Genomic DNA, 22,171 nt, shown 5'->3' with positions numbered 1-22,171 from the left:
TTAGCTGTATCTGGTTTCAACATCAATTCGTGAGTGCACTGATATTACTCACTCCTGTCCTAAAGCTGCCCCCTCCAAATAAGATGCAGTTCTGTGTAACCCAGTAATCCATCACATCCCCTCTCTGCTGATTAAATAGCTTTAAGATATTTATTTAGTCTCTCTAGCTTTCAAGATAAAAGGCTTTTTCCTGAAATACTCAAGGCTTATAGATACAGAAGGTTCAAGCTTCATTCCATATACTAGTCTGCAATATTCTTGGCTAAGGATACCCTCAGAATACAATCACCAGTGCAATGGGAAGTGCTAAAATAAGAAGGGACAGGATGAGGCTGCTTATATTGATAGTTCTTTAATTCAGGTCACAGTGAATTGTTCTTGCAATACAGGCCTGTAAGATAATGAAGAAAAAAAAAAAGCAGGGAGGAAGACAAAAAACAGTAGCCTTCTGCTTGGTTTACCACCTTCATCCAGAGTATATGAATAAAGAATATTCAGTGGGAGACTCCATCCTCAGGTATGGTTAAATGTACTAAGTGGCAGAGCTCGTTACTGTTCCAGTAAAATTAAGGTAATAGTCATTCAAACACCAAAGAAGATCTCAAAGGCTGTCACAGATAGGAAATATCCTTTGTTGTGCAGGGATATTTCTCCAGCCTTGTGCCTTCTGGAGCATCAAGCTCCTGAGATGTAAGGCTGCTTTTTTGACATTATGGCAGTGAGATAGCCTTCAATCCCCTCTGGCAGCCATGGAAATACAGTGAGAACAAGAATCCTCCTCCCTGAGAGATGTTCCTTGGGCCATATAAAGGAGGCGGACATCTACTCTGAGAGCAATGATCTGAAAAGCCCAATCCTAAATTTAATGGATGGGAGGAGGAAACAAAAGCGAGCAGGTTGTTACCAACTTGGTAATAATAAGTATGTTTTGGTCATCAGTGTGGTCAAAGGTAGGTGAGATGCCGTTAGATTCCCAGTCTGGTGGTCAGAGGGGCTGACTTTCTGCTTGGCTGATTTTGAGAGAGTGTGCAATAGAACGAAAGGTACAAAATCAATCAGCTTATGAGCCAATTTATTAAACTCTGCCCCCAAACCGGATGCAGACCGGGTTACCTAGCTTGCCCAGAAGCCAAAGAATCCACTTTTACTCAAGCCTTTCAAACAGCAGAAATGTTCACTTTGAAAATTCAGAAATGGAAAGGGGTTTCGAAGCAAGCAGTAGAGTCAAGAGAGAGGTTGCAGCCTGTCCAGAAGCCAGAATAGCTGCCATGCTCCTCCCTCCCCAAAGAGGTGGGTGTGGGACCTGGATGACGTCCCGTGTGCGCTTCCCACCTGCTGCACCCATGTCCCCATGAGAAGAAGATGCATTTTATCTTCCAGTTGAAGGCAAGATGCACTGATTATCTCTGCCAGCAGCCAAAAGCTAGGAAAGAGTAAGAGAAGCGACAGAGGAAGGGAGTAATATAAACCAGGAGATGACAGGAGGGGCGGGAGCAGAGAGCTTGGGTTCACCTAGATAAAGAGTGATCAGGCTTGGGAGCACACACTGGAAGTATGTTGGTGGCTGGTAGGTGAGCTCCCTGCACTCTGTTACTGTAGTTCAGCTGAGAAATGCAGGTCTTTGAACCATATTTCTTGTCTGGGGGCTCTGAAGCAAGGTGTCTACCTGACCCAATGCTCATTCAGTGGAAAAGGAGGAAGGCAGGAGGCAGCCGCAGCTGCCTATGGCAGTCGTGGGTCACCAGCTGGAGCAGGATTCCCAGCCACCATTTTACATTTTTCAGACTTTTCAGAGTAGATGAAAATATTTTCTTAGGGTTGCCTTAGGTGGCTAGGACAGTAGGATGTCTGAAGAAATTTTGAGATTAATAGGAAAAATATTTGTAGGATTCTAGATTTCTAGGCGAAGGAAGCTTTTCTAGACTAATCTAGTTTACCCAAAATGGCTAGATGTCTAGACGATGAGAAGAAAACTTCCAAAAGGCTTATCTCTTCCCTTTGACAGATTATTTACAAATAAAGGATTAGCAATGGAATAAGAATACTAATGAGAAGTCTTATTGAAGTATTGTTATGAACAAGTGATAAAAATAAAACCATTTTTGATTAAATGTGACATATTGGAATTTACACTCTAGGATCTGAATCAGGTAGATACAAAGCTCAAACATAAGGACTTCATGTTGTCTGGAGTTTCCTGGGCAGAAGAATGAGATCAGTACACACAAATTTCTGTGTGGACAAACCTGGGCTACACCCAACAGGTTGTGTCTGACAGGGTGTTCTGTCATTCAGAGCACAGAAGTAAAAGCTTTACCTTGGTGATAAGCTCTGCATTTTTCAAGTGAAAGCAAGAGTGTCAGGTTTTGTTTGAGTGCATCAGCACAGTGCAGCTCTAACTGATACAGGACTCGTACACAGAAATAGAAACTTGCTTTCAGCATGTAAGATTTTAACTACGCCTTCTTCTGCTGGCAAGTAAGGACCATTAAAAACAATTCTACCATTCTGCAAGGACACACTGATACTCCATGCATCTTATAAGTTTTCACTTCTCTTTCTAATTCACGAGTCACAAAATGTATGAATCTAACTGGCATGCTTGCAAATTGACTGGACTTAAAAATGGGTAGTTACAGTGTTTATGATAGACAGTATGTATGTGGAGCCATATTCAGAAAAAGTGTGCTGTGATTACTGACATTTTTACAATTTTACATTTTGTCCAATAGATCTCATAGTATATAAGTACAGGAATCTGTTCAAGAACCTCACCATGTTCGTTATTTACAACCATGATTTTTTTGGATGTTCACTGTAACTGAATCTCTGCTTGTCCCTATAACTCTCTAACACTTTCTAAATTTTAAAGTTTTTAATCTTTTGATGACAGATAAAAATACATTAAATCACTGTGATCATAACCAGCTTATATATGCAGAGAGAATAGCTCCATGTAATATTATTGTTGGTATTTAATTCTGAAAAGTTTGAAAAAGGAAAAAAAGAAACAGACACAGAAAATTTAGAGAGAAAACTGTCAATAAAAACTTGGAGTTCTGTGAGAGCTGTTGATTACATAATAGGGTTTCCTGATCTTCCAATGAGGAAACAAGATAACTTTGGCTAAAAGTCTGTAATTTTTTTAGTGGTAAAGTGAAGTCTGCAAGGTGACAAATGTAAAATGAAAAAAAAAAGATGATGGCAGAAACAGAAATTATGACTGGCAGTGCTATGAAAGTTAAGAAGAAATTTACATACACCAGACATTAATCATTGAAACAGGATAGTTCATTAGCAGTAAAACTGTTAATATGGGGATGTTGATGGAGAAAAGACAGAAGAATGGCACTAAGATTTCTATTCTGCATTTGGAAAGAAGCAGAATGAGATACTAATTCCATAAAAGACAAGTATTTTTTAACCACTCTGCTAAGCAGTGTTCAGTAAGGGAGAAACTATGAAAAAAAATTATCAGGCCTGAATATCTTGAATGCAAAAGTCCAGAAGGTTTTTGCTGGGGATCTTTAGTTCAGGGGAATGAACTTTTAATAACACTTTGAATACCAGCAGGATTCCAGAATGCAAACACTGTGCAGGAGTCAAGGAGGGCGAGAGGGATAACCCGCTGGACTACGGCAGGCTCCTGTTAATCCCCCACAAAATAAATGGAAAAATTAATATGGTATTGCCCCAACTGGAGGTATTCAAGGACAGTGATATAATTCATATGTGCTTTTTTTTTTTTTCTAGGGAAAAGGTTCATCTAAACAAACTACAGGTCATTACTTGACGAGAAAACAAGATTGGATTATAAAAGTAACAAAGCAGATATAATCTACATTAGGCATTCTGGAAGACATTTAACTTTTTAAAATGCATTCCATTTCATTTTAATACAAATGGATACTATAAAGCATCAATAGAGCACTTCAAATGCATTAAGAACTGCTTTTCTGATGTGCCATATTCCAACAGACGAGGATATCAAAGCAGCAGTGATTGCCACCCTCATGGTAAAGTGAACATATGGATCTACAGGGGAAAGCATTATGGATCTACAGCAAAGCATTAAAATAGCAGAGCTGTGTCTCTAACTAGTGTTATCTAGAGCCACCGTCCTACCCACTTCACATATGGACCCTGCGATATTCCCTACTACATCAGGTAAAGGTGCTGTTGTAATCTGCAAGTGGATTGAACCATTCAATTCTGTCCCTCTGCTCTTCTCCCATGAGGCCCCACCTGCAGTACTGCATCCACCTCTGGAGCCTTCAGTACAGAAAAGACATGGACCTGTTGGAGAGGCTCCAGAGGAGGGCCACAAAAACGATCAGAGGGCTGGAGCACCTCTCCTATGAGGACAGGCTGAGAGAGTTGGGGCCGTCCAGCCTGGAGAAGAGAAGGCTCTGGGGAGACCTTATAGCGGCCTTCCAGTACTTAAAAAGGGCTTATAAGAAAGATGGAGAGGGACTTTTGACAAGGGCATGTAGTGATAGAACAAGGGGTAATGGCTTTAAACTAAAATAGAGTAGATTTAAATTGGCTATAAGGAAGAAATTTTTTTATGATGAGACTGGTGGAACACTGGAACAGGTTGCCCACAGAAGTGGCAGATGTCCCATCCCTAGAAACATCCAAGGCAAGGTTGGACGGGGCTCTGAGCAACCTGATCTGGTTGGAGATGTCCCTGCTCCTTGCATGGAGGTTGGACTAGATGACCTTTAAAGGTCTCTTCCAACCCAAACTACTCCATAATTCTATGATCACTGCTCCATATCCCATAACTGTTTTCCTTGGCTATTCTGGTACAATGAGAGTGGCTGTAGTTTATTTTTGGCTACCACGCAAAGTAAATGCATTATCATATTTTTTAACTCCTCAAGGCAAGAACTATCTCTACCTTACTTACCTATACAGTGCCAAGCCCCACGTGCTATTGATGCCTGTTTACAACGGTGTTTTTATGCATGCAGATCATCTTCTGACATATCTCACAGGTTGAACAGGTGCAAAGATCAATATTAATGTATACGAACCTCCTGTTACCTGTTCTGAGCTGGACTTGTCACGCTTTGAAGGCACTAGCTAAACCCTCCCTTCAGACACACATTCTCTGCTTTCCTCAAGTTTTTGGGACCTACTCACATACACCGACAGCAAAATTTGGTCATCTGGTTGTACCTGGTCAAAATATGATCTGCAGCATAAACAGAGAGAATGCCACTCACTTAATAACAGCTGCCTTTCAGCTTCACAAAACCTTGCTTAAGCGCTGTGGCTTATCTCTACTGCGTGCTCTTCTAGGTCATGTCTGGATGATTTGAGATGTCCTGCCACCTGTGCGAGGTGTGGCACCAGCTCTGCTTTTCTGAAGCATCCCTGATGAGAAATTAATCAAACGTGCATTATACTGTGGTGTGAAATCACCCACAGTCCCTGGGAGAGTTTTCAGGACCTTCTAGAATTATTTGCTTTGATCTGGTCAGGTTGGGTTTGTTTCTTCATTTCAGCTGTGCTGTACGAACATCTGGGTAAACAGTTAAGTGCTCAAATAGTCATTACCATATTGCATTGAGATGCAACGTCTCCACAATTAAATACAAAATCTCTTATTTACACACAAAATGAAATTGTAGCGGTTGTCTAGCTGACAGATCAGCAGTAACCAGTCCATTATAATCTAAAAGACATACCTTTTACATAGCAGGGATATTTTGGAGACTCATACACAAACTTTAAAACTTCAGAGGTGACAGACAGAGAATACTGTCATCATTTGAAAAAAAAATAAGTCTCCAAAGTCTCATGGTCTACTTCAACTCCAGTTACCTTCTGGGGATAACTATATTAATGAGGTTTATCACAGCCAGAAACTTCAGCCAAAAGTTCTTTCCAAAGCTGTGGATAATGTCACTTCTGCCAAGTACAAGTGAAGACTTTGAAAACACATGCCACAAGGCAGTTAATCCTGCAACCACAGTCCTCTCAATTAAGAGACCTGAATTGGTTGGTTGCAACATTTGAAATGTTGACAGGGCTGCTCTTAAGGATCATGTATTTTTTAAGAAGTCATTTGCCATGATGTGCTACACAGTCAAAACATCTCAGAAAAGGTTCTATAGTGGAAAATCCACTTATGAATAACATAGGCTTTAATGATAGTCAGAAATTTTCTGACATCGGTGCACTCAAGATTGCATTCACATTTTATAATGGGAGCAAGCAAAGATTGCCTCTTTTCCTCTTTGCTGTAGCAAAGTGCCATTTATACTGTCGTCATATTGAGTGCATGCATCCTTCGGTCTGATTCAACATCAGGCTCTTGATAAGCAACCACAACTAAGTCTGTATCTAATGGTACTGCAGTCTACTCTGAAATGCATTTACAGCTCCAATACGCAGATTGCAAAGAAGTCTAATGCGGTTCAAAGCAGAAGGAAGAAATTATCTTCTCCCATCAGTTTGCGCTGGGAGGTCAAATTTAAACTTGAACCTGTAGCTCATAAAAGTGTAAGAAAATCTTCTGATATCAGAAGTAGTAACTGTAACTCAAATTCTGTTTTCTGCTTATCTGCGGAGTCAACAGAACTGAGTAGATATAATTGTCTACAAAATTTAATCCATCATCTATTTAAAAATTATACATCCATTTACATCACCCAAAACCATTATGCCAGAGCGATCTGCTTTAAACTCCCTTTTTCTGGGAGGGTTCTTGAACTCTTACCATGAGTATTAGCAGCAGCATTTTATACTCTGTTTGAAGCACTAGTGTTGCCTATGATTTTCCGTATTCTATTAGTCTAAATGAAGTGATGACTTACGGAAGTCTTTGACTCACTTGATTTTGCTGCTGGATTTCAACCTTTACAAATTTCACTAACTCCAAATTCAATAATTTCAACAATTTCAAAATTTGACTTTTTAAATTCTAACTTCAGTTTTTCTAGGTCTCAAGTTCCCCGTGAAGACATGTCAATAAGCAAACTGTAGATAATAAGTAATTATTCCTTTATATGAGCAATTGATATTCCATTAGGTCCTTATATCAAGATTGGCTTGGCTTTTCAATCTATCACCTCCAAAACTTGACTGAAAGTGAATTTTCTGTCTCACCAGTACTTTTAAGGTATTGGAACGGTCCCAGGGTCTTAATTAGTACAAAGAAAGTAAAAAGCTTCAAATCTTTAAAACATCTTTTTTTTTTTTTCCAAATTATTAACACTTTCTTTTATATTTATCAGAATTTCAGAGGTAATCTATGTTTTGAATGTTAAAAAAATAAGGTTTTTTTTGAAAACATAGAAATATATATTTTTAAATCTCTATTTTTTTTTGCAGGAGGGTCACCAAGACGGACTACCTTTCCAAACAGTGCTGGTTTTAGTTTCCTCATCAACTTATTTCAAATTCCCAGACTGGATTCCATAATAACACTCCCCTCCCTGGTTTTTTATCTTCTGCTCTTTAACATTCTGAGTTTTCCGATTACTTTTACATTCAAGTTCTCCTTTTTAACGTACTTACATTTGTCTGTGCCAGTAACCATAGAACCTTAGTAAAAAGAATTTTCTGTATGAAATGGCAAAGAGCATCAGCTTATTTATCTTCCTCCCTTGTGAGCAGTAGTTTCTGTATTAGATATTAAGCTAACATTAGGAAACGAGCATTTCAAACCCATGGCTTGTATGGGATTATGTATTTCTAGATCCCAGGAAGGAAGCACAGTGATATTAGTGGGGAAATTGCATGTTGTCGAGGGTCTGCTCTGAGGGTTCTGTTCTTACTGCTGGGTCAGCACGCTGGTGTCAGAGACCACTCAAGGAAATTCATAGATAATGTGCAATGAATACCTGGAACCTATTGCCAAGAAAAATCAACAGAAACAAAACCACAGGGCAATGGATAACTGGAACCTTTATAGTCATCAAAGATAAAGCCAACCACTACCTACCTGGAGTAAGAAACGTTCCTCAAGGGCTTTTTTTCTCTCCGTACTCTGATGTTGCAAGAAAGCTATCCTGAATACTGTAAAGATGGCAATGTTGTCAGGAACAATATACCTTCTGTAAAGCTTTTTTAGGGTTTCCTGCAAATTGTGGTCCTTATATGCAGAAAACGTATACATTTTCTACATTGTAGTAAGCCAGCTTTTTCTCCACAATTACACCCTTTTCACTGCCAAGGAGAAAGTCAAGCTGCTAACAGTCTGACTGGGGAGACCACAGAGCTATTTGACTGTCATCTTCCTGTTTCCTCTGATCAGTTTTAGCAGCTGGGGATGAATTGCACTAAACACCGCCTCTATCTGCTGATCCAAATGGTTTATTGAGAGAGAATAACTTCATCAAGGTGGACAAAGAGTGACTGACAGAGGAGAAAACAGTCCCAAGTTTAACTAAAGGTTCTATCAGTAACATTGATAGATATATAGATGTTGAAAACAGGAGAGTCACAGGCCACAAAGCTGGTGATGCTCACTCCAGCAAGATTCCGGTACACTGACCTCAGAGGCTGAGGAATCCAAGCTCCTTCTGCCAAAGACAGAGATGCAACACCAGCTGAACCACAGCTTACCTTGTGTATCCCAGTCAGGATTTTACTATTGCCCAACAAGAGGTGATGCTCTTGCTGCCATGCATGGTAGTAATTTCTGATTGTCTGAAGGCAGCAGGGCCCAGAATGGCTCCTTTCTGTGACTGTTGCCTCATTGATGTTGCATTTCTATTTTCAAGTGTTCACTGCAAAAAAGAAATCTGGGAAATTATCAAGCTCTCTTAAAAGAGATTTTAGATAGCCTGCTTAAGGCAGATCCACTTAACATTCAGGAAATGTATGATGTCCCCTTTCTTATCCTTTCCTTGCACACACTACTGTTCTCTCCTTACATTCATGCAGGTCATAATCCATCCCCTTCTTTTTTTTTTCATGTAGCTCAATTAATACACAACTTCCCTAAAAGCCAGCCTTTCTACCTTGCACATTCAGCTAAAGATCCCCTTCCAAGACTTTAAACTTACTACTGCATCTGGGCTTCACTTAGTCCAACGCTTGAAGTGTTGCTGCTAAAATGATCTCTTTGGTTTTCTTCAGTGGCTTTGCCTGTATATCAAAGTAACAATCTGGGTTTTGTCATGAAGGCTTTCCCTCACTTATTCTTACCCTATGCTGCTGATTTGGGTGTTGATGTTGCTTTTCTTTGTGTGACCCAAAATAGTTCATTCCTTCTAGGCCAGTCCTTTCTGCAGGGAGGAGCCCTCTTTGATGGAGCCTGGCTTTTCACACGTGCCTCAGTATTGCCCTTTCCTGGCACCTGGTGAGATTATGATGTCTAAATACATAGGAAGTTGTGACTGTAGAAATGAACACTAAGAATGTGTAAGAAACAGGTAACAAACTGCTGATCATTCTTCAGGGGATCCATATCCCAGTGTGTCAGGTCTTCTGCCTCACCGCTGGTCAGCGAGCTCATGCTCTGAAAGATACAAAGAGCAAGAAGCCTTGCTACTTCCTGACACTGTCAATCTTCCTTACCAATAATTACTTTGCACAAGTTAAACCAGTCGTATAACCATCTCATTGCCTTTCCACCTTGCAAAACTATGTTCAGAAGTCAAAATAACAAGCTACCAGATTACAAAACCCACTTGCTTATTCAAAAATCCACTTGTGACACGCCATAAGCTTGAATATGCACACAGATGCCCTCCCTGCAAACTTCTATAATGTTGCTGAGATGTATATGAATATTTAGCTTTCACATACCTTAATGCAAAGGGTGCTCTCAGATTAACTAACATCAAGTAATCGCAACTTTATGAATACCCTGATTACCTTTACAGAGATGTATTGGATATTACTGAATAGTAAGCAATTAACACATCATTCTATATGCCAACCAACTCATTCCCACCATAGGAAAGAAAAAAACCCTAAAGATGGTGTTAGTTAACATTGCATGGAGGACGCAGGTTTGGAGAAGGAACTAGTGCACTAAGCAAAACTGCATGGCAAGAAACTTATATCAGTAGTTCTTAAGATCAGCCTTAAAGTTACTAGTTTCTAGTACCACATCTACCAGTGTCTGCCTGTAAAGATGCAGTAAAGAATTTTGTGATGATAGTGTTTCTATTAAAATTTTATTTTCCTATGAGGAAATCTAATAGTTGTCATGTTCCATAGTAAAAAAAAAAAAATACTGCAATTCACTGCTTCAAGTTGTTTTGTTTTCAGACTTTGCAGTGTTTTGGCTTCTAAAAAGATGTAGAATTTCCAGACTATATAATTTTGGATGCTAGCTGTGTTTCATCCCACATGCTTGTAATCTGAACACATTTGAGATAATTTCTCTGGAAACAAGAATTCACTCTTGGTTTCCAGGGTATAGCGTGCTATCCATTCTTGAAAGAGAATTCCCCAGTGAAACTGGTGAGGTTAAAATGATTTAGGGCCTTTTTGTCAGAGAAACAATTCATTTTCCATCAAGTTTCACATTCTAATAGTTATCTTTGAGGGCTCAATTCAACCTCACTGAAGTCCATCAGGCTTTTTCCACTACTTACAGAGCCAATAGCATCAATTTCTCATTTGGCTTTGGTCACTACTGCCTAATATTCAATATAGTTTCTTTATCATTATACTCATAGCTAGTTTTATATAGATCACCACTGTGACACTGTGATTATTTAGATTCTTATTTATTAACCTGTACAGCTATTGTTCCCTGTAATTAACTCAGCATACTTGGGAGGTGTTCCAGACAAACCTAAGTGAAGGCATTCGAGTTTGTGTTCAAATAGGTACCTTGGCATTTTGCAAGAAGAGGTTTCTTTCTTTCTTGACTTTGCTATGAGGTCAATAATTTTCCATAAGTTTATGTGGGGAAAAAGTTTGTTGAAACGATATCCAGGGCTTCTTTTTAACAATAATTTTCCTTTGCTATATCTTGCCAAGATTATTTAAGCCTCCCAGTGCATATTTATAGGAAGTTTGACAAGGATGGAAGGAGGATTCATTTTCTTGAGGTATCGTTTAAGAGTCTGAATGTTTCATTGCTTTATTAAAAATGAGAATTTTCACCCTGCTGTAGCTTTTGGATACTTGCACGAAATGTGTTTTCACAGGTTACTCCAAAGTTTCTAGTACAAGCATTTATGTCCAATATGCAGTCACTGCCACATGCCAAATAAATTCCTGCGCCTTTGTGGTGATGGATACACTCCAAAGCCTTTGCCACCTGTTGGCCCCTCACCTGAACTCTGCCTGGCTCTGGAAGGGCTTTGTGCTCTCTGTACCGGGTAGGAGATTTTAAAATTACTTTTTTTTTAAAAAAAAAAAAAAAAAAAAAGCAAGCGCAGGGCTCTTCCAAGACAGGCTGAGCTAATGTTGCCTTCAGACAGATCCAGTACAATGTTTACTGGAGGCTATGACATGGCTTTGACCTCACCTTTGCCTTCAAAGTTTGTCCAGTTTCAAGTGTCATTGGATTTCACTGATACTTCCTTTTTCTTTGTCGCTTGTTATCTGCTGCTTTTCTTGTACTACCTTAAGTATGGATCAAACAAAGGAAAATATATAAAAGTTAAGACTAGTCATTTTGTCTGTTGTCTGGGCAAAGAGATCTGAACACTCACCATGAGAGACCTGTAAACTGATTTGTAAGATTTTAACATATGCTTAAAGCTTTTCTGGTCATTGTTACAGAAATAATGGTGCAGGAAGTGCCTGGCGATCCTGAGAGTCCCCTTTGGGACACTGAAAGTTCTCGCCCTTCATAGTGCTGGTACATGTCTTCTGTACCCTGGCATGCTCCATGGTGTTTTCCAGATAGATCCAGATAAATAATAAACAAAAGGCTCTTGACTTGACTTAAGCAAGAGAGCGAGCTTGGTGGAGCAGTGGGAGAGGGGTGGGCACTGGGGAGGAGAACAGACCCCCCTGACTCCTGGGAGTTGAAAAGCAAAATTATTCAGCAGAGTACCTCCACGGATGGATGAATCCTGCTCAAAAATCATTCAGGAAAAGCTGGGAAGAGTGGTCCTCATTGGCATGACACCTCACGTAGACTGTGCTCCTTTCGGGATTTCCCAGGAGAGGTCTGTCTCATCAGATAGTTGACTAATGGAGTACAGCCGTCATTCTTCATTTCCTGAGAACAAACTCGCAAGAGGTAAAGCTTCAAGAACAGCCCTCTCCCTTTTCCAAACTGCATTCCCCTCAGAAAACTTGGAGAAGTTATAATAGGAAAAAAATGTACTTTTTTCTTTAGTTGTGTGTTCTCAAACTGTTCTGAAGGGTCTATAAACCAGGGCATGCAGCTGTGCAATGGATAATCTGCATACTTACTCGTTCCCTGACTACAGGCCAGAGGCTTCTCTGTGACAACATATGAGTTCTGACTGGGCACCAGGTCTGAAAAATATATGTACGCATTGTCATTGCACATCTGGAATTTAGAATTGCTAATGGATACGCTGTGATAGAAAAGAAAAGTGTCTGGCCAATAAACTTGGTTTATATATTTATTTTAAAAAGCATTACCACATTTCTGGCTAGTAGCCTTTCATCCTCTAGACTTTACACCAGTGCATATGGAATGCTAAGCAGCTCTTTCATGGATGCAGCCATATCCCAAAAGGCACCTTTTTCATTTTAAATAACTTTAAAGGTAATTAAAAAAGAGGAAGGTGGTGTTTTTCCCTATGGAGGCTTACACAACTAGCATTTTATATCAGCTCCTACAGTCTCAGAAATTATAGGTGAAAATTCTCTCTCAGACTCTCAGTTAACCTACTTTATCTTCCAGGATGCCTCTATAAACATGTGTAGCTGTCTTTCAATAATCTATTTTGACCTTACTACGCGTGCAGCTCTAAAAAGCAATTACTCGTGATTCGCTTGTCGCAGCATTAGCAGTGGAAATCTGAGCACTTTGAGCTTCTGCGTGTCACTTTGACCTCCCCTCCTCCTCATGGCCACCAAACGTGCAGACAGAACAGATGCAAGAGTCCCTCTGCTATGGCTCACCCTCCACAGGGTTGGAGATTTCCCGTTTGACAACTTGGTCTCTCTCAAGTGCGGGAAAACTGCAAGAAGAGAATCAGACACCAGCAAACAGAGAAAACTGCAAGACCACTGCCTGTCCAGGGGCACTCATAGGTGGCCACCAGAAAATTACATACCATGGTGATGCATGACATGTACTTCAGCCAAGTGAAAGGCGTGGCTCATTCACTGGCCACTTTTACAGTTATGAAGTCTGGTCAAACATGGCAAGTGTTTCAAGTCTTAATGCAGAGGCAATGTGAAACGCTTCCCTGCACACAAGCAGTCTTTGATTTTATTTATATTTGCTTCTATAAATCTCATACCTTTATGCAATGTGCTCTGTGCACAGAGTATTCTTAAGACAGGAACCGACTCCCAGCCACTGGCAGCAAGCAGTAACCCTGTCTGTTTAGTGAGGATTTTAGGGCTGGATTACTGAAATCCTTGAGGGGCAGAGACAGGTTTTCATTTTCTTCACTGCAGATTAGGAATTAGGCTCAAACTGTGAAGCAAGGGGTAAAAGATCAGCTTTTTATTCTCAGACCTGAGATGGTTTAATGGCAGCCATTTTGTTGTCCACGCGGTGGCTTTGCAGGTACTTAGGGGATGTGGGAAAACCAACCCATGACCCCCTTTTTCCCACCCACTTCCCACCAGAGCTCCCATTATTTGCTTCATCAACAAAACCAGAACCAGCCCAGTCAGTGCTTTATAAAGCTTTATTGCAAGATGTGTTTATATAATGCTGTAGAGGTGAGCTTTTTAACTACTTATATCAAGAAATTTTGGACACAGGTCTGCGGTCAGTTTTCCATATTGACTTTACATGGCACAGAAAAAAAAAAAAAAAAAAAGTGTGATTGTATCTTTCCAGACAGTAAAGTGGGGAGAGTGGGGGGGAGAAGAGGCAGATGAGGGGTGTGTTAAAAAGAAAATCCGTCTGGTTTACACTAAATGTGACAAAGCTTCTGAAGGATCAACACACATGGTAGGTGAGCTTCGTGTATAATAAAATCTTAGAGAGTAATTCAAGTTCTTTATGAAATAAAACTGAGAAACAAAAAATGCAGTTTCATGGACAATTAAATTTAACATAAAACAAATTTACCTAAAATGAGAAAACAACAAACAAAACCAAAAACTCAACCAAAAGGACCTGTAGGTAATATCTCTGACCATGCATGGCTTGGTTTTTAAATTACAATTCACAGAATAACACTGCTGGAAATCCTATTTTACACTATGCTACATAGAACACGAAAAAACATGAGTAGTGACATTTACACAATTTTACAGTACTTCTCCTTCGTCTACGAAACACGTCCTTTTCTACTTTACATTTTTTTACAATTCCCAGCTCACAAAAAAGGACACTATATGCGCAAAGACAGTCTTTAAAAAGGAGAAATGCACCCAATGCTACAAATATACCTTTTCTTTCACAGAAGCCTCTGTATTAGATAGTGATTAAACAAAATATATCTCTATCTGCCACTCAATGGGAAATGGACTAATTAGAAATAATTTTTTTTTTTTGAGTAAACATTAAACTATATAACATCTCTGAACCTCTTGGAATTACTTGCTATGTAACTATTAAAATGCTTGCCAAAAACCTCTTGGGATTGCATTTGAAATGCTAACTGAGCCAGTTGCTGCCCCAGATGAAAAAAAGGAAGGTAGGCCTTACGTGTTGTTCAAGTATTTGCAAATAATTTTCAACAGTTGCCCATAACCAAACATTCTCTCTTTCAAAAATGCTTCAGTTTGTTTTCTTTCAGCGCCTGTAAGTACCTGGCAGATTTCCCTGTGGAGAAACATCAACAGCTGTAGTCCTTCCAGCTTAGGCAAGTGTTTCTTGCATCCCGATGCTGGAAACGCGAAGACATCATCCGAACGTGGCACAGGGTCAGGCTCTGCCTACGCACGCACGCACGCACGACCCGCCTCAAAGGTGATGAGGGGCGCGGTACACACGTAGTGAGCATACAGGAGTGAAAAAGAGAGGGGAATATGCTTGTGCTTCTGGCTGACACCACGTCCCTGTGCATCCTTCAGATAAAGGCAGGCAGTGTGTACCCCTGCCTACAAGTTGGAGCGGGAGGATAAAGGCTGTGAAACTGGGAGGCTGCCACTGTGTCTCCACTTCAGCTCAGTGACACCAAAGCGCTGTCCTGCCACCTTATCCAGTACCTTGAGGGGGAACGGAGCACCTTGCAGGAGGCCCTTGCTGTTCAGTCACATCATGACTCTGACTCCAAATTTCTGTTAAATCAGGGTATGAACTCTTATCTAGATATTCACATGTGACTTTCTATTAAGCTAAAGCCAAAGTCTTGTCTACCTACAAATTCAATGCCTTATTTTGCTGACAGAGTTAATCAGTATAGAGATTTACAATAAAAGGGGGCCAAAAGAGAAAAAGAAATACATTTTGAAAACTGCTTTTGATGCTGTTTCCAGCATTTATAGGAGCAAGAAAGACCCTCATTAAAACACCACTTTTTTGTTGATTTTGGATTATGGACAGGGATCTATCAAACAGAAGGGTCACACGTAGCAGCCAAGGGTCTATAAAACATCTGGAACACATGAGCCTGGTGCCTGGCCTTACTGAAAGGTGAAGAGTGATGAATTTAATTTTTGTGAAGGATCTTTCACTCTTCATTGTGGCACACAGCATTCCCTGGGGGTGTTTCTTCACCGCAGCCACATAACTGCTACTGAAAGTTATCCCTCAATTGGGAGTAAGGGAATACAAAGTATTTGTATGCAGTCTGCTTTTGAACACCAAGGGAGATGAAAGGAAATCAGGATAGCTTCCCTTTAGCAGCCATTTCCTACGCTAAAGTTTACCTCAGCAACCAAATCAGGAAGGCATTACGGTGGTAGATGGACAGACAAGTTATTGGCAGCAGATGGGTGCTGAAATGAACACCAGCAGTGACTCTGAGAGCTTGGTGGAGATACCAAACGCTGGGCACTACATTTGCAGCTGACTGGTACTATGAGAACGAGAAAAGAGGTAGTTATTATGGCTGCAAGTGTTTAAAACCAGCCTTCATGAATCTCTGAGTGAGAAACGGGAACATGTGTTACTACATCGTGTTTCCAAGACCTTTATATTTGTCACAAAATCAATCCATTTCTCACACACATTTTAAAACAACTGTTACATCCTTACAGCAGACTCTTGATGATGGAGGGGCAGGCAGCAACGCAAAATCTGAAGGTTACAACCCGATCAGACAGACAGACAAAGGCATGCAAATAAAACCAATTCCTCCGTTTCACCTGGAATCCACTAGTTAGATGAAGGAGAACAACTTATTTTAACTCTGTTCCCCATATTTATTTTTCTGCTTGATAAAGAGTATATGAAGTTTTGCACAATTTTTGTGCAATTCTTGGAAAACACATATGCCCAACTATTAGTAATTTGTCAGTTATGTTATGTTTCAGATACAGATGCTCTACTATGTCTAAATGAAACACAATTTTTTTTTCCTGTTAGAAAGTGGTCACCATCAGCCACCTACTTTGCACATTCAGCATATTTTAATTAAAATACTGAGTTTAAAAAACTTTATTTTCTCCCTCTAATCAAATACAGGACCTCTATCAGCATAAATGCACTTTGTTGCATTTTTGTTTCTTTTATCACTTAGCAAGTATCACAGTTCAACATAACCATTACATTCAGTGTGTCTTCCTCTCGTTTCAGACTTCAAAGACCTCCACAAACCCCCATTACCTTCATTTCTTTGTTCTAAGCATCCTTAAGAGAGATTTAAAATGTCCATCATGGTGAGCAGCACATAAAGATCCACTTTAAAATCCAGATGCTCATATGTCTTGCTTATTTTACAGTGAAATTAATTATATGCCACTTCTTTCTGTTTCCTAACCAGCTTCCTCCTTTCCATAGCTTTCAAATACACAACAATAATTAATTACACAACTTCTGCCTTCTGCCTACTTGTAAAATTGACTTTTTAACAAGCTGAGGGGAAAATCACATAAAACTCAATGCTGTCCTTAAGAAACTTTGCTCGTTAGTGACTTTTTACCCATAGACTTTGACAAGTGAAGATTCAAGGGAATGGCAGATAAAGAATGAAATGTTACAATCAAGAGCAGGGACAGCATAGATAGGATGTTCAACTCCAGATCTCATTGCAGTATTGTCAACTACCTGCTTCTCTCATCACTTGGATGCTGTGCTCAATGCGATGTGGTGGATGACTGAGGTTTCAAAGGTTTATTGTGTTTGTTTCAACTATCCTGAACAATCTTCAGTGATTATCTTGTCTTTAATGAGAGCAGAGTAGAATAACTTGAAGTACCTGACCTAGCTTGGGTTGCAGAAGCAACACAGCTACGGCATTAAGAGCCCAGCATAGGCTATTAATTAACCCAACTTTTCAAGTGTGTTTTGCAGCCAAAATTGAACCCTGTTACCATGACTAAACCGCTGCAGTTCCCCAGTTAACTGGCTCGAAGGAAGCCTCAGCTGTTACTGCTTTGCAGACACAGCCTTCATCTTAGAGGCTAAGGCAATGGAAAGAGATAATCTTGTGCATCCTTGAGGATCAATTGGCCATATACAGACTTTGGCTGAAAAAGTTCCCTTTTATGTTTTTGTTTGCAGTTCTCTTGAAAATGCTTCAGCACTGGCTAGGGTGACTGTCTTCAATTCATCTTCACTGCTGTGTATGTCCTCCACTTAAAGGCAGATGAGTTGACTAAAGGTTCTTCAAGCACACATGCTGAGGGCAGTTATAAAAGTCAGTTATAAAACAGCAAGATAAGGGCAAACATATCGGAGTGTTAACTGTGGTACCCTCTTCACTTGCATCAAGGACAATCACAAAAAAAAACCAGTAAAGAAAAGCAAAAAACACAGCAGGCTTTTAGCAGGGCCATTTCATATTCAGATGCATTTATCTGAAATAAAATCACCACCACATTATCTTGCAGCAGAAAAAGCAGCACAAAGGGCACAGGCAAGTGAACAAAACTTCTTGATCTTAGCATCTGAATGCATTTATGGAGTATGTAAAATTGTTGGCATAGATCTCTTTGAAACTGTACAAATGCACAGCAGAGCCATAGCTCAACAAGAGGGAGCTAGTCTGTGTCCTCTCCTCTGTGTGCGTGCTGCTAGGTACAGTATGAGTGTGTATGAATACACAGGAATTCAGGATCCTAAACTTTTCACTTTATTGCAGGCCATCTCCTGCCCCACAGGGTGAATCCCACTGAATAACACTGAGTTCCTACAAAAAGACATTATTTTCCTCCTGTCCAGGTGGAACAGTAAGGCCTCAGAGTGAAAATCGTGGTCCAGGTAGCTTCAGCAAGAACACGATTTCACACCACAACTGTATGTGTATAGATACACGCACACATGTCCACACATTCATTCTGTACATATACAAAGGTACACATACATTTTTACATTCTTTGGTGGCAAAATAATTAAAAAAACCAAGAAACCACAGGGTTGAATCTTTGCTTAATGTATCTGCCTCAGGAAAACTGGGGTTGCTGTTACAGGAGTTATTTTGCCTCTTTAAGGACTGTTCCTTGCATTGACAAAATGCCATACATTTACAATGACTAAAACAGGGCACAAGGAAAGCCAACGAAAACACAGCTCACATCATGACAGGTAACTCAGAGAGAGACCCCTCCTACCCACATCAACAGACCATGAGGAGAAGCAGCCATATGCTTTCACCTACAAGCACTGAAATGCTTCCTCAGTTACTGTCCAGATGTTGTGCTGAGCTGCGGTACGCCCTTCTTCTGCCCTGGCTGTGGGGTTGCACTTTTTGTTGCTTATTAAAATCGAACTAACAGAGGACAGGACGTTGGGAGCAGCAGAGGAGGCTGGCAGGTCAATGTCATGCTGAAGGGTTGTCAGCCTGTGTGATTCAGATGAATGGCTCTTCTGGTTGCCAACTCTTGGATATCAAACCTGCATCTCTGAGGTGCTGATGAGGCCCAGTGCTTTGGCTTCTTCTGGTGTCAGTCCGCTCTTTAGTGTCCTTCTCACTGGATAGTCATTAATTCCAAAAGCAGGCCAAAAAAGAAAACAAACAAACAAAAAAAACCAAAGAAAATGCAAACAATTAGAAGTGATAATTACATAATTACATAAGATTTTCAGCTGAAAATAAACCTGTTAACATGCAAGCTGAGTCAAATCAAAAGTTGCTATGTACTCAGCACCTCAAGTGCAGAAATACTGGATAATGCCCTATGCCAAAGTCAGGGGAGTATCAGCAGGTACCCAGCAACTCCAAACAATCAGGCAGAAAGACATTTGTCATTGGACATTTAGTCAACAAAAAATTTTAAGGAAAATTAACACATGTTAAGATTTTTATTTGTTCTGAAATTGTATCAGTTGATTTTCAGTCAACAGAAAGTATAATCTGCTCTATTATTTTACAGTTTCATAAACATTTTTTAAAAGAGCTTTTGGATATTTACAGGGCTTAATTGAATTTAACACTATGAAATCCTATGTGACCCTTTAAAGGTATAAAAAAACCAACCCCAAAAATTAGAAGATTGACCAAGTGATTATTTTATAGTTGACTCAAATAATTAAAATTACTGTCTTCGCATACACTCTTCTTTCTTCTGTACTGTTCCCCTGTCCTAGCCCCATTTGCATCATCTTTGCCATTAGTAGTCTGCAGCATTTTAGATGAATTTAAATGATAAATCTAAGCCAAAATCTTGTTTCTTAATTTTCTATGAAGTGCTTTGAACACTAGCCCTGACATAAAGCTTTTAAAATTTGTGATTGCCTTTTTTTTTTCAGAAACAAGTGGCTATGTAACCTCACACACAGAGCATTAGTGTCACCCTAGTTTTACTGATGCTGCGATTTTCAAGTGGACGGGTTTTGTTTCAAGACACAAATGGGTTATTCACTCCACACTTTGATGTTCCTCAAGTACAAAGTGCATGTTCAGAAGTTTAAGTTGCATGCAAAGCATAAATAATGATTTTATGTTGAACAAAATATATTCGGAGCCCCCAAAATAATGAAGTCTAGAGGAAACTCTTAGAGAAACTAATTGCAAACAGTGGTTAAGGATTTCTTGCATCACTATAATCTAGCACAATTAAGACCTTTAATTCATTGAAGTATTCAATCCATGTAACTGAAACTGGGTGGTGACACTCAGGGGTCTAGCAAGAGTGAGAGGAGGGAACGGATTGGTATAGAAAACAAGAGGATAAGAGAAAGGGAAAATACAGCGTAGCTGAACACTTGATACCATGCAGGTATGGTGTAAGAACGAATGTGCTCTATATTTGATAGTCAAACTGCTTTAATCAGTTACTGAGGTTAATCAAATGAGCTGGGAGTTCCACACGTGTAATTGTTCCTCCATTATCAAACCCTTACTTCAAAGTTTTTGTTTAAGCTCACTCCTTTCTCCTACAGTATTTACATATTTATTAAACATCACCAGGAGTCCTCATGGCAGCCTTTAATGACACCCACTTTTCCCTACAATACTTATCAACATCATCTTCCAAGTTTAGCAATGCTTAGTTTAAAGCAGTGCAAGGTTAAATGCAACTGATAAAACTAAGATTAAGAAAGACTCAGAAAGTACTACCAGAAGCGCAATACACTTCAAAAAATGCTCAGGACTTCATGGTGCAGAATACTCAACATGGACTTTTGACTCAGTCCTCATCACTGGCACCCTTTTATACTTCTCAAATTTGATATCCAAGTGTCCGCAGTGACAAATGTTAATTTCTAGACACGAGCTGTGAAATACCTTAGGGTCTTAAGGTTTCAGTGTATCACCCAATGCATATTTCTGTATCAAAATGAACTATATCTATAAGATAGAAACTTTTCTATCTTATAAGAAGCAAAGGTTTCCCTGTGCAGTTCACTCACTTAGTTGCCTGCGCTGCCTCTTCTCTGAATATGTTTTCTTCTGTACCCTCTCTAACATGCAGCCAAATACCTAGCTTGGTCACCAGATAGTAGTCATGTTAAAAAACATGTGTACAGGAGACCGAACTTTCACAGGATGACTGTCTAGATAACATTACTTCTTCGCACTGAAGGCAAAAGTGAACTGGAAAACTGAATGCAGAACAAATTTCCACATTTTAAACACTTTTGCAGAAGTGTCAAACCAAACATATTCATGACTGCTGTCACACACATCCCCAGCTCTCCCAGACCACAATCTCTCACTCGAATTCACAAACTAAGCACAATAACTACTGTAAAACAAAGCTATTGTTCTTCTCAGATAGTAAGACAGGAAGAGTGAGGGAACACACAATTGTTACTCCTTTTTGTAAACATTTAATAGGAATTGAGGTGCTCTGCTAATGCTGGCCATGTACTGGAATAAGCAAAATTCTGGTCTTATTTATGCAATGTAAATCTGGAATGACCTTCTTTAGATCAGAACAATTACTACTGCACAAATAACTGGGCTGAAACTCTGTTTAACAACTGAAAGAGAAATGTGGGCCTCTGTAACTTCCACCAAGCAGAATACAGTTGTTTAAATTCCTCCATCAGCCTGAGTGACAGGATTACTGGTTTACTAGGAAAAGCCAAATGGATTTACAATAACATACAGGTCTCTCTGAAGAAAATTACAGGAGTCTATATTCAGAAGTCATAATCAGGAGTTAAAATACCATGGTAGAAACCATCTTCATGGAGAAACAAGGCAGAAAATTCAGCAGTCTGCTTTACATAAGCAAGATTTCTCTCTGAATCTCCAGATGAGATAGGGTCTTCTAATCTCCTATCAAACATACTAAAGTCTTAGTCTGAGGACCTTGGGATGACTGAAAAAAAGAAATACTGTATGCAGCATATGACAAGGACAAGTGCCCTATTCTGAGTTTGCTGTATGACTCACACAACAGAGGCCAACCCCGGGTTTGTACTTTTTGTGCCGCTGCAAAACAAGTAGGAATGACAATACTCAATGGATTGCTGGGACATACACAGCTGTAATTAAACAAAACAATCTCTTTGCATCTCTTAGTTGATTGTTCTAACTTATCTCAGCTCTGCTATAAAACACAGAGAAAGATAACTTGGATT

The 22,171-nt window shown here is 39.7% G+C and overlaps 1 protein-coding gene across 3 annotated transcripts in view; it reads right to left on the bottom strand.

Moving 5' to 3' along the window:
- Positions 1–13,751: 13,751 nt before the first annotated feature.
- Positions 13,752–22,171, bottom strand: part of FHOD3 (formin homology 2 domain containing 3) — a 393,419-nt gene continuing 384,999 nt past the window's right edge. For all 3 annotated transcript variants that reach the window (XM_086740433.1, XM_086740431.1, XM_086740432.1), the window contains one exon: positions 13,752–19,110. In XM_086740433.1, the coding sequence (XP_086596559.1) occupies positions 19,028–19,110 (83 nt within the window). In that variant the 3' untranslated portion in view covers positions 13,752–19,027. The remainder of the gene's footprint in view (positions 19,111–22,171) is intronic.

Source organism: Chlamydotis macqueenii, chromosome 2, assembly GCF_036417535.1.
Source record: "Chlamydotis macqueenii isolate bChlMac1 chromosome 2, bChlMac1.mat, whole genome shotgun sequence".
In the NCBI taxonomy this organism is placed as follows: Eukaryota; Metazoa; Chordata; class Aves; order Otidiformes; family Otididae; genus Chlamydotis; species Chlamydotis macqueenii.
Note: the sequence above shows the minus strand (reverse complement) of the source record. Positions and strands in the feature narration are given on the sequence as shown.